At 42.6% G+C, this 12,342-nt stretch overlaps 1 protein-coding gene and 1 long non-coding RNA gene across 4 annotated transcripts in view; one reads left to right on the forward strand and one right to left on the reverse strand.

Annotated features, from left to right (window-relative positions):
- Positions 1-1,119: 1,119 nt before the first annotated feature.
- The window catches only part of STON2 (stonin 2), a 79,255-nt gene continuing 68,032 nt past the window's right edge, over positions 1,120-12,342 (reverse strand). For all 3 annotated transcript variants that reach the window (XM_037395435.1, XM_037395436.1, XM_037395437.1), the window contains 2 exons: positions 6,957-7,159; positions 1,120-5,717 (listed from right to left, as the gene is read on the reverse strand). In XM_037395435.1, coding sequence (XP_037251332.1) covers positions 5,634-5,717; positions 6,957-7,159 — 287 coding nt within the window. In that variant the 3' untranslated portion in view covers positions 1,120-5,633. The remainder of the gene's footprint in view (positions 5,718-6,956; positions 7,160-12,342) is intronic.
- LOC119151483 lies at positions 7,169-9,549 on the forward strand. Its single transcript, XR_005105430.1, has 2 exons — positions 7,169-7,269; positions 8,088-9,549. It is a non-coding gene; the product is annotated as an uncharacterized LOC119151483 (long non-coding RNA).

A 12,342-nucleotide genomic window follows, 5' to 3' on the forward strand; every position in this document is an offset into this window, starting at 1 on the left:
AAAGAACAGCCGTGGTGCTTTTTTCTCCCCAAATTGCGCTATCTCGCTCTAGTGATGTCTTTTGTTTGGGTACATGCTGCGCTGGCACTCTGACTTCTGCATCTCCTGTAGGGTGTTATTTTGGCTTGTCTGGAAGGACTGCGCTATTGCCGAGGAACTCTGAGCTCCCCAATTTCAAACTTTCTGCTTTTTCTATAACTCTCTTCTAAAAAACCATTTTGCGTACTATCAAGCTATCATGGTTAATATAATGCCACCTTCTCAATTTGATAGTATCATTTAACAAATGTCACTAAACACATGAATTATAGTAAATAAATTGCTATTACTGACAGCCCCTGAATCTTTCTATTTAACTTTCCTTCTTCTGGCTGACCTGATTTGAATAATGAACATGAGGCATTGTTCCCTGCATACCTCCATTTTCTTATACGGTAAAATTATTGACTTACTGTCAGTTGTGCTGAGGCACACTATGGAGAACCTGCCGAGCTCAGAGCAATAATCTGAGCAGCCCTTACGATGGGGATTTGCTTTTCTTTGGTCAATGAGACTGCCCAGCTCTTTGGGCTGATTCAGGGAGTGCTTCTCAGAAAACCAGCAAGCTGCAGCTCGTCTCAGGGACTGTGAGGGAAGGAGAAAGCTGTATGAAAGATGTTTGGCTTACTCGAGTTTGCAAGAACACAGAGAATAGTAAATAGTTGAGACTTTTATCCTTACACCTGCTTTGCAAACAGATGTTCTGATCACAGGAGGACGCAGCCCTCACATGTACTCCTGGCTTTACTGGTCAGAGAACAGAAGACACCCACTGAGCAGAAGCTTCAATTCTCAATCACCTTTGTTTCAGGATGGCTTCATTCAAATGCTGGGTCATCTTCTATATGATGTCAGCACTGCTCTGCACATCTGTTCTGTGGCTCAGGCTCTAGGCCTGCTCCATTTCCTTTGTGTTCTATTGTTCAAACTGGATGACCAAGTGAAATAATCTTTTTTCTACATATAGTCCCATTAATTCCAAATTATTTCCTTCTTTATGCCATTCAAAGCACTCCCTCTTCCTCTTTTGAATTCAAGACTTCTGACTTATCAGAATATACAGCACATATACAACTTCAATTTCACAGCAAAAATGTGGATATGCTGCTTCATCTTAACATTTATTTAAGTATTCCCATAGTTCAAACAAAACATGACATCCCGTTTCAACTGATAAAATAAAAAGAAAAAATAATAAACCACTTCTACAAAGTTAGCCAGTGTATGGACTTCCTTATTTTACAAAACAAAAAGGTAGGAACACGTTACAAAATAACCATCAAACCAACCAATGTCAATAGTGCAAAGAATGAATTGCAAGTACGGGAGAGAGGGAGGGTGGGTAGGACGGATGGGAGGATGGGTGGATGCACGGATGGATGGGTGGATGGATGGATGGATGGATGGGTGGGTGGGTGGGTGGAGGGGTGGGTGGATGGGTGGGTGGGTGGATGGCTGGCTGAACAAAACAGGAAGGCTAGGAAGAGCTATGCCTGTTACCACACAAACTGTCATATCTTGGACAACCCATGACGTAGATTTCGCTTTAGTGGCAGCAGAGGGCAAGTCCTTCACCAATAAGTGATCTCTGTGTGCTGCAAATTCTTGTGCTGGCCAGTTCTGGAGATGAATACAGCTGTAAACAAGAGCTGCTAAGAGTCACTGAAAGGCATTTTGCACCCTCTGGAACAGAGGTGAGCTACCAAGGACTTGATTGGTTTGTGTGCAGTCAAGGGCCAAGGAAATTATGGAGAATTTCATGCAAGCAAAAAAGTACCTCCAGGCTGAGCTTTGTACACCTCTTCCTCTTGCCTTCATGCTTTTTTTGCAGGCAATTGCTCTCTATTCTGATAGGTGAATGATCAAGAGGGAGCTCTAGCAGCTACAAAGTCACGTAGACAGGTAGATCAGCAGGTCTTGGAAGTCCTGTCAAGTAAACATGTCAGCCAGCAACCCACCAGAAAAGGTAAGTTATTTCCCCAAGTGTTTCTTATGATACTGCTATATCTGTCTCCTTCATAATATAACTAAATTTGAGTCTAAATAAAATAAAGGAGAAAATACCCATCAGTCAGTTACAGTACTTCTCAGCTGGATTTGCCCATTTTGCTAGCAGTGTCCATAGTTAAAGGCATTCACTAAAATAAAGCTCAGCTGCCCAGAGATATTATCTTTACCCCTAGCGATCAAAGACTGTTTATTTTTCCAGGCAAAATTCCCTGCAATGCCTCAAGTCTTACCACAGTACAAAAATGAAACAAAACCATAATGAGAAATAGAAAGAAGGCTGAAAGTGGGAATAGCTTCAGGGAGTAAATGTATGCTTACCTTGAGGGCACATTTACTGCATGGAGTACTTAAGTACTACAAAGCTTTCAAATAAGCCAAAGGACAGTGATTAAATCTTTCTCAAAAGGAGCATTAAAAGGAAACTATTCAAAGATATTTTTCCCCAAGATAAAATAAAAATCATCCCCACTACCGGCATAGCTTGTATCTAAATCACTTCTGCTACTCTAAAACTGACAAACCTCTCAAGCTCTTTTCCCCTCACTCCCATCAACAGTCTAAATTACTACACAACTCCTATGGATAAAGAGTGTATGGTTCGTGTATGTAACACTGAAAAACTGGCATTGTTTAACCAGGCAAGGACAGTGGAAGCCTCAAAAAGGGCACTTAGGATCCCAGTGTTCAAAATGCTCAGCGCTTGTAATGGTGCTGGGCTGAAAAAAGAATTCAGTGGTGACACCTAATGATACCAACACAAGATTTCCTAAAGATTTCGGTTGTTAGTGCTCTTTTGACAAATCAAACTACTTACTCTAGTGCTTCAATAGGAAATAAGATCTTTTGAAACTCTGGCTGAGGTATTCATTCTAAAGTCTTAAAAATTCAGTGGCAGATACATTAGAAAAATATTCTCCAGAGATCAGGATGGATTGAAATAGCTTTTTTTATAAACCAGAACACTTTTCCAGTTTTGTCTGCATAACTCCATGAGGACTGGAGGAGATACATCGGTCGTACACCTAACTACATAAGACAGATCAGAGTCAAGCCCATACTCTTTCTTTCATTCATTAACTTTGAATAAAAAAAAAAATCAGTGATGAAGAGATAAACAAATCAGGTAAATCCAGAAACCTCCAATATGTTAATCTTTTAGTTTCTGGGGCATGAGATTTTCTGTGGCTGGAGTTAAGACAGAGACTGAACAGTTCAAGAATTAACAGAAATGGAAAATTATATTCCTTTCATTTTCTCCCATCTTTAAGGAGTACAACATTTTTTTGGTTGCTATTACTTAGTTGTGTTTTCAAGAGCTGGGGGCAACAGGCAGAGAAATTCAGACACTGAGCCTGCAGACCAGAGGAGGAAAGCTCCCGACTGTTTCTTTCACAAAACATTCTCATGCTTCCTCAGCAACACCTCAGCACTCCTTCAGCTTGGTTTTGTTGGATTTCTTGCTGGTCCTTTTCAGAAACTGTACACTAGGAGCCGCAGTGAAAAAAAGGAAAAACATCCTGAAGTTCTTTGAATGCCTTTGAAGAGTGAATTTTGTAGAAAGGAGTTGCTATGCAACTCATCGCAGCCCGCCTGTGACAGAGCTGAGAATCAGCCCCACGCTCCCATGTATTTCACAACCTATACAAGTTATCCTTTAATAAATAAGTCTTTGCACTTTATCAGTAATTTTAATCCACTGATCTCAAAATGCTTTATAAAAGTTAACGGCACGTCTCCATTTACAAGGACGTTGCAAATACTGGTGCGCCCCAAGGAGCTCCCTGGGCTTCAGTAGGACTACCTGCAGGAGAATGTTACATGCTTATTAAGAAGTCCTAGAAGGACCAAGACTTTACATATTTACAGTGGCATGCTTGTGTAAATACATATCATTAGGTTGGCATGAGCCTGAAATTCAGGTGTATATAAAAAGGCATTCATAAGTTCCCTATAATTTGTTTTAAATTCTACCACTACCAGTTTTAGACTCGATGTAATTAAGCTCATGTTTTATGTGGGATTTTAATTTTGTAGTGATTTTTTTTATAGGAGTCACAGTAAAACTAGCAAATTGAGAGTGTATTAATTCTCTGTTATATGAAATGTAAAATAGAATAAATTTATAAATTTATTAAAAAATTTTAATTTTAATTCATTATGATTTAAAATTACAATGTTAAGGCTTCCAAATGTGTGATTTTAAAGTCAGCAGTAACCTTTCAAAAGGTAAATGATTTAATAATATTTTTTTTTTTTTACATTTAGAATTACCTTGAGACAAAATATTACACAAGCCATGGAAACAGCTACAAAAACTGGGTACCTTGAACACTGCTATCTCTGAAAATATACATGAATGAGTGATTCTTGCCTTCTGCATTTTTATTTAGAAAGAAGTTTTAAGACTTGCTGTTACTTTCAGCTAAGTGGAGATAAAAGAATCTCCATGATGGGAGCTTGTTGTTAATTTATGAAAGGAGATTTGGGGTCCCAGTTAGTGGGGGTTTTATAAACATACAAGTTACCTATATTGGAGGTTCAAGATAGAACATGAAAGTAATATTGTGCTGCACAGAATTCCAAGGATTTTCAGGAAGGCAAGCACACATTGTCTGTTAAAATAACCACGTTCTGACATTTTCAGTAAACACCCACCTTACCCATCCAAGAAAAGATATTAAAAAAACAAACCCAAAACCAAACCCCAATGCTTTTCCCTTAAATACCTTTCTAGGCAGACATGGTCTGATCTTAGCAAAGTCCCTCCCGCATCACCTCTATTGTAACACACATTCCCTGTTACTAGCAGCCGTAACCATGTTCAGACAAGATAACAGAACAGCCCAGACTAACAAAGAAAAACTTTAAGAAATTCCAGAGGCTTTCTTGTAACTTGTGCAGACCCCACGAAAATGTGCACAACGACCTGCTGTTGTTCAGGGGATGAGACAGGAGGGGGTGAACAGAACAGCTACATGATTAACTGTCCTGTCTGTAGTTCATCTGCTTGACCATTTACTATGTTTAAGATGCAGAATTTGTTGATTCTCCAGAATAATGCTCAGAGTTTTCACTCTGTTGTCCACTTCAGAAATGACATTTTATATCATTTTTCACTCCGTGCTCCCTGGGTTTTATTTGGCAGTTCAGAAGGAGGTGAATCTGCCACTGACCAAATCAACAGGCTTACAAAAAAACTGCTCAGCATAGGAGGGCAAAATTGTAAATGAGATAAAGGCTGCTTTCTGGTTTGGCTGTGGTGGTGGCCAGACCATACTTCAGTGCAGAACCTAGATGAAGAGGCAGAAAAGGCAGGCTTGACTGTAGTACGAGTCATTCTGTCTATACCCCAACTGTACTTAAATAGTTCCAGCAAAAGCCCACGTGTTCGCTCCAAACAAACCACTGATGAGCTTCTTCTCAGAGTATGGATCATCACAAGGAAAAATAACACTCTTCAGAGCATTATTTTAATAGTAGTATTCCATACTTTAAAAAAGAAAAAATACCAAAACCCTGCAAGTCCTTTCTTCCAGGTCTGTTAATTTGACCACCCCTCTTGGGACTTGCAGACTGATCTTCCTTCACTGCGTGGCACACTCATTGACATTTGCGGTATCTTCTCCCTTCAGATCCTCATTCAAGCTTTTTTTGTGCTCTATTTCGACCTGGCAGAGGAAAAAGAGGGAGAACATTTGTAATGAGAAAGGAAAACAAAAGATTACAAATATTCCTTAGTGGCGGTTCATGTCCTGCTCAGGTGAAGAAACTCTTGGTAAACTGAGAGGGTTGTGAAGAGAAATAGACTGATGAGGAAAAGCTGGATTTTATTTACTGTAACTGTTTTCAGTCTAATCCAAACAGTATTACAATTCAACTGTGTCACGACATCATTTCCAGAAGAGATAATACGCAGAGTACTGGTCTCACAGGATTTTATATTCATTACCATCCCCAGCTGTACTCTGAATCCAAACCCAGAACCAAATCTGCAGAGAGTAGGTGGCTTCCTAAGTGACACACCAGCCTCAATTTTAAACTCTTCAGACTGATGTATGAGGCAGAGAGATTTAATTTTGAAAATGCATATAGAATCATAGAAGATCTCGAGTTGGAAGGGACCCATGAGGATCATTGAATCCAACTCCCTGCTCCTCACAGGACTGCCTAACGCTAACCCTGCCATCCTCGGGCTACAAATGCCAATTAGTACCGGGACAGGGCCAAGGGGATCGACGTTTGTGTTCTAAATGTCAACATCTCTGAAAACTCAGGGATAATCCAATATTTAATCCTTAAAAGGGATACTTAGGAAGATCAAATACCATCTCCAGGCAAATAAGAGACTAATCACAATTACCATTAAAAATATTTGCCACGACAATCTTCCCACTATGTCTCACCATTGCTCTTAAAGAAGGCAGGTAGGATGCCAATTTCTCTGCTGAGTGATCAGCTAACATGCAAATTTTGGCGTACTGAAATTCTTGGCAGGTGTATACGTAGTGCATTTCCCCATCTGCTCCTCTCTTCAGGGCAGGCAGGAAGAAGAAATATTTAAGCAGAGAAATAATGTGAACCTTTTGTTTGCTGTAGCTGCTGTGAAGGGCAGCAAAACTCCCTGTTCACACTCTTACTGTACCAGCTAACCCCCAGTAGCTGCCTGGCGGTACGTTCCTCCACAAAGCGACTGCAAACAAGCTTATTCCATCTTTGCTGAGGGATAATTCACTGCTTGTTTGCCAAATGAATCAATAGGCTGCACACGGGTAGCTACTGCACAGAGCTTGGCATGTGCTAAATTCCCACTTCAGCTGCCCGTGGTATTTTATTTGTCTGCCCACACTTTTTTCAAGACAATGAAGTATGCAAAGTCACCACGGTGACTGCCACGTGCTCAGTTTTACCTTGTAACTATAATGTGCTGAATAGTTGACCCACTTCCTCACATCGGTCTTGTCCTCAACAGAGATGGAGCGAACAGTGGCTTTGGACGCAGAAGTGGTGGGCATGTCAAATTCCACATCTACATAGCGGACAAAACTGGAAGGCACTTCCCGGTCAGAGCCAAGCTCTAGGTGACAGAAGAAGCAGTGAGGATGGCCAGAAGCTGGAAAAAGAGAGCAAACAGGCCTGAAAGTTGCATTGGACGGGTCAGAAAACACAATATCCAGGTGGAAGCAACATCACAAAACTGCAAGAAGCCGAGAAACTGCCTGGGTGAGCTAGTTCACAGCCAGTGACAATATCTTACCTATTCCAGTGCTGTTGGGAGTTTCCAGAGGAATTAGGCAAACTGCAAATCACTCTAGTTTGCTTTTAGGGGGTGACAATACAAGGTGTAAATTAAGCATATTAGGCTAAAGGTATTTCCCCTCTTCTCATTCCCCCAGTGTATGTAACATGTACGTACATTGTGGCACATCCCCCCGTGTAGGTACATTGTGGCACATCCTTCTGAAATGTCATATGATAGTAAGGAAAGGTGGAATTTGGCAGGTATTTCACGTTTACTTGAAACTGTTAGCCCTGTTCTTACCAAAAGAAAATATACTGCATAAGGGTTCAAAAAGTAAATTTGTGGACAGCTTAGCCATAACTGTTATTCCTTACTCTAACCTATGACAAGGTGGCTAGTCACTAAAGATGCAAGGTGAGGAAGTAATCACGTTTAGCGCTGCCTTCTGTAAGTGATAACCTTTATTATTTTTTCCCCCATGTTTTGCTTGACAGGAGTGATGTTTAAAAATTAAAGTAGCGACTGCTACTCAGGCTAGGTTGGTTTTATTTCTGACTGCTGCGAGCTCCCTAAGCTCTTGAGTAAGTAATTTCAGGTCTGCACCTTAGCTTCTCTGCCTGCAAAATGAGGATGAAATCCTTCAAAGCCACATTGAGCTTTCTGGTTGAAGGTATCCTGTTATCTAAGTGTGTGTAAATGAAAGTCATGTACAAATAAATGAACGAATCCTTGTCTGCCACTATTATAGGCTCTAGGATTTCTGATTGCTTGTTCATTGGGAAAATTCTTCTCCATGCAGCCCAGCAGGGTGTACAGGACAGAGAGAAGGAAGGGAAAAGGCAGACAGAGTAAGAATTGGGTGGCGAAAGCCCAGAAGTTCTCCCTGGCAAGAAGAGGAAAATACCACCTGCAAAGGACCTGCAAGCCTGAGTCTTGAAAAGGAAGACAGCTCCTCATCCAGAGCTTAGCCCAAAAGTCAGCCTTGGTGTGCTGAAGCTTGAAAAGCAAGATGTGGGATTTTGAGATACTGCTTGTCCCAACAAGATGAAACTCAGCAGTCTTTGGATGGCTTAGGGATTGGAGCATCCCAGTTAACCTTTGAAATAGAACTGAAAAAAAAATTCAACTCGGTGTAAATCTGGGTAAAAAATTCATCTGGAGTCAGCCTCATATTTCCAAACAGTGTATCCAGAGTTCATAAACTCATGCCCGTGCAGCAAATCCAACGAGAAACTACACAGTTCAGCAGAGACTGCAGAGATATGCAATGCCGCAGCTGGAGCCAAGTTATGAATGAGTGGGTGCACTATCAAGCAGATATAAAAGCTCAAGTTCTGCAAGCACTAAAATACATCACCTGCTTTTCATCAGGATTAGTTATCCCAAGAAAAGTGCTGATTCAGTTGCCCTCATTCTAGAGCCAGCTGGGACCTCTCTCTGACAGCGCCTCCCAGCTTTTCATACCTGCAGCATACCTTTTCCAGATTAAAAGCAGCGGTGCACAGCAGACCTTTGAGATGATCCCACCCACCGTGGGCTAGCAGCAGCCCCATGTGGCTGTCTGGGAGATCCTTGTGTCCTCCAGCACCGCAGGGCTCTTGCTTCTGCCCAGTGCTTGAGCTTGGCTGTGGTGGGCACACCTGCCATGGGACACTCGGGTGCCACTGCCCACACCTGGGAATCTCTGTTCTCTGGTACTGCGTTATGAAGATGCCTAAAAATGTCATTCCTGGCTCAGAAATTCTGTGTACAGCACTAAGAACTGGCAACCAACTCCCAGTCTCAGGCTCCCCATCCACTCCTCTCTCTTCCCTCACCCTGTACCAGTCTCAGTAGACCCCTCCTTGTAACCCTTCCTGCTCATCTGCTTTGCCCTGCTTTTCCTCGTCTCTGGCTTGCCATGGGTTGCTCCCTCCTTCAGGCTGCCTGGGTTGCAGCAGAGGCCCACAGCAGCCCAGGAGAGGCAGCTCTCTGCTCTGGCGCAAGCCATGTCCACAGCTACAAAATGTTCAGTTTGCGCCACTACACCCCTGAGCTGGCGTGTGCCCAGTGCTTTTGGGATGGACGCATGTGAAGGTACCGCTGGGAAGTGTTTAACTGGGCTTCAGCACACTGCGACAGGTGCTTTGGAGAGCTGAGCTCTGAAACTCTGCATAATTTCAACTGGACACATGGAATCAGCAACCACTCTTCTAACACAGCTGAATATGGGTGGACATTCACCCAAACCTGGTGGATATTCAGGCTCAAAAAAAAAAAAAGCGGGTAGAGGGGAGGTAAAGGGGAAAAAAGCAAAAAAAAAAAAAAATTAAAGAATTAATGTAATGCAACTAACAAAGCAACTTCAATACTTTAATTTCTTCTAGTAGGAGCACCCGCTGACAGAAAACACCATGTACAACACTAAAAAAAAAATGGAAGTTATTAATTTAAACCAGGTCAAGCGTGCTAGGCAACAAGGTGAACTGATTAAAAAGTAACTCCTGCACCAAAGCTATAGCGAAAATACCAAGCACATCAGTGTTCATTAGTGTCCTGAGCATGAGGCGCACAAGGCACAACTTCCACAGACTTTCTGTTTGTTCAACAGGCCCATGCAGAGCTCTTTCCCTGACAGACAGGTACACTTTTTAGTAAAATCCGGATGAAATCAACAGACTGCTTTTGTTTTGCATCTCTTGCTTCCTTGAGCTACTGACATTTCATTCAGACAATCGAGGGTCTGATAATAAAATTCATATATATGCACGGGTTACCGTGATTGGAGGGAATATGTTCTAAACGACTCTGATGTCTCAACATGTTTGCATTAACTGATTTAATTTACTTCAGAAAGTATACCAGGCAGCATGCCTGGGATCCACAGCCAAACTAGAGCAAAGGTCAAATATCCCGATCCAAGGCTCTGCATAGAGGCTACATCCCTGCATCGCTGGGAGAGCGTTTTCCCACGATTGAAGACCGGGTGGATGTTTTCCTAATATTCTGCTGGTGGATTTAAAAACCCCCACCACAAACATGTGGAGCCCAGCCATCTGCAGCTGAAGCTCTGCAGAGCCTGTAAATAGGCTTTCTTCCTCAACTGCTTTGATCATGTTAATGGTGAATATGAGAAGGGTAATAAAGTTTAGCATGCTATTTTGGAAAGGATTTCAGCAATGTGCTCACTAGAACCCAGTCCATATTTTTTTCTCAGATCAAATCATAGAGTACACACAGTCCTTCATGTGTCATATGTTTCTCAATGTCCAGTCATCAGCAGACACTTTGGCTACAAAATAACGCAGACAAGGCTGATAACAAGTTCCTACAGCAAGAGTGCCAAGGGCCCATCCCACTAGAAAGCACAAAGAGAAAACATATGGATAAGACAAGGAGGCTGCTGAAATAATCCTTAACCATTTGGGTGCTACAGCCTGACTGTAAGCAGTGAGCTCGGGGGGGACCGGCTCTCCAGCCCTGTGGGGCTGTGGTACCGGCTGTCACGGCAGACCGCAGGCAGGGCTGATGGAGAGGCAGCGCGATGCCGCTACCTCTCTCCTGCTCTGGAGTCCCGGGCACCAGAGCAGTTCATTAGCAGACCAGGCATTTACAGAGGACCCAGAATGCTCTTAGGGGTCAGTCGCAGGTGCCACAGCAAGACAGCGTGAAGTGCCAGTCAAGGGACTATATTTATGCTTGGTGGGATTCCCTCCCTCTCAGATACCTCATGTGTCCTGGCCAAGACAGTGCTTGCAAGGCCCTTCCTTTCCCTGAAATTACATCTGCCCTGACCGGAGGGGTGAGGACACTCTCTTCCTCTCAGGATGTAAACAAATACTAATTGCCCTGTGTTCTGCACAGTGACACTGATGGATAGATGCTCTGTGGCAGGGCTCCAAGAGCACCAAGTCTGTCATCTGTTTCCCCCTGACACAGGGTATATATGATAAAGCCTCATACTGGGAGACACAAGACCAAGGAAACAAGAGATATGGACCAGCATTGCCCTCAAAGTAGCGGTGGGTAGGCAGAAGAGCCAGTTCTGCCTCTTCTCCTGGTTTGCTATCGGCTTATTCCGTGATTGTGTTCAAGTCTGGGGGCTTTCATTTCCCCAGCTGTAATGTCTATATGGTATACTGAGATCTTTGGAGAGAAGATGCCACAGAAGGCCCAATTTCACAGCATCTTGTTCCCAAAGCTTGTGCAGATGGCACAGTGAGATTTTCCTCACAAGCATCTTATTGCTCATAAACAGCCTGAGGTTAATTTTTCATTGTGATAATTCCTCTTGAGTTCCCAAGCTCTCTCCTCCTATGCCCTGCACTACAGAAAACACAGAGCCTTCGCTTTTGTTGCTGGTATCCCTCCAAATTTGTAACCTGTGGTGTAAGCTGGCGTCCTTAGGCTGAAATGTGATCCAAAAGATTAGAAGACTTGGATCTCGGTTTTGCTGACACTATAGCTCAAATTCAGGAAAAACGTATGTCCTTAGAAAGTGCCAAACCTGGTACAACACTGAACTTTCCTTCAGGGAACACCAAATACAGAAACCCTCCCAGTCACCCAGCTGCAGTATTACTACAGCATTAATCCTAAAAAGTCCATCTCGTCTGTAAAAAGCTAGTCTAGATCAGAGGAATCAAGAAGTAGAATTCACTATGAATAAAAATAAACCTGAGTTGTCCAGCTTTATTGCACACCATGGATGAAAGGCAGGAAGTGGAATGACTGGCAGCGATGGCCAAAGGGAACAGTAGCTTGCCCATATTATTTGAATGTTTAATTATGAACATGTTAGTAGAAATACAAAGACCTGTGGGTTTTATGTTGGTATTCTCTCTTCAGTTTTAAGCTGTATTTACCTGTCTGCACCGATTACGGTAACACAGCCAGAAACTGGAATTTAGAAATTTCTCTTTTTTTAATGGTTGCACAGTATGTTGTCCTCTTACGGTTCCCATTCCAGACACTTTATAGGCATTAGCCGTGGTATATGCATTGAAATATACAGCACTGGCCCAGTACGCTTGGCAATCCGTGGAAAAGAAATCACATGTGCTAGAACTATAGCG

The sequence above is a fragment of the Falco rusticolus genome, chromosome 7 (genome assembly GCF_015220075.1).
Source record: "Falco rusticolus isolate bFalRus1 chromosome 7, bFalRus1.pri, whole genome shotgun sequence".
NCBI lineage: Eukaryota > Metazoa > Chordata > Aves > Falconiformes > Falconidae > Falco > Falco rusticolus.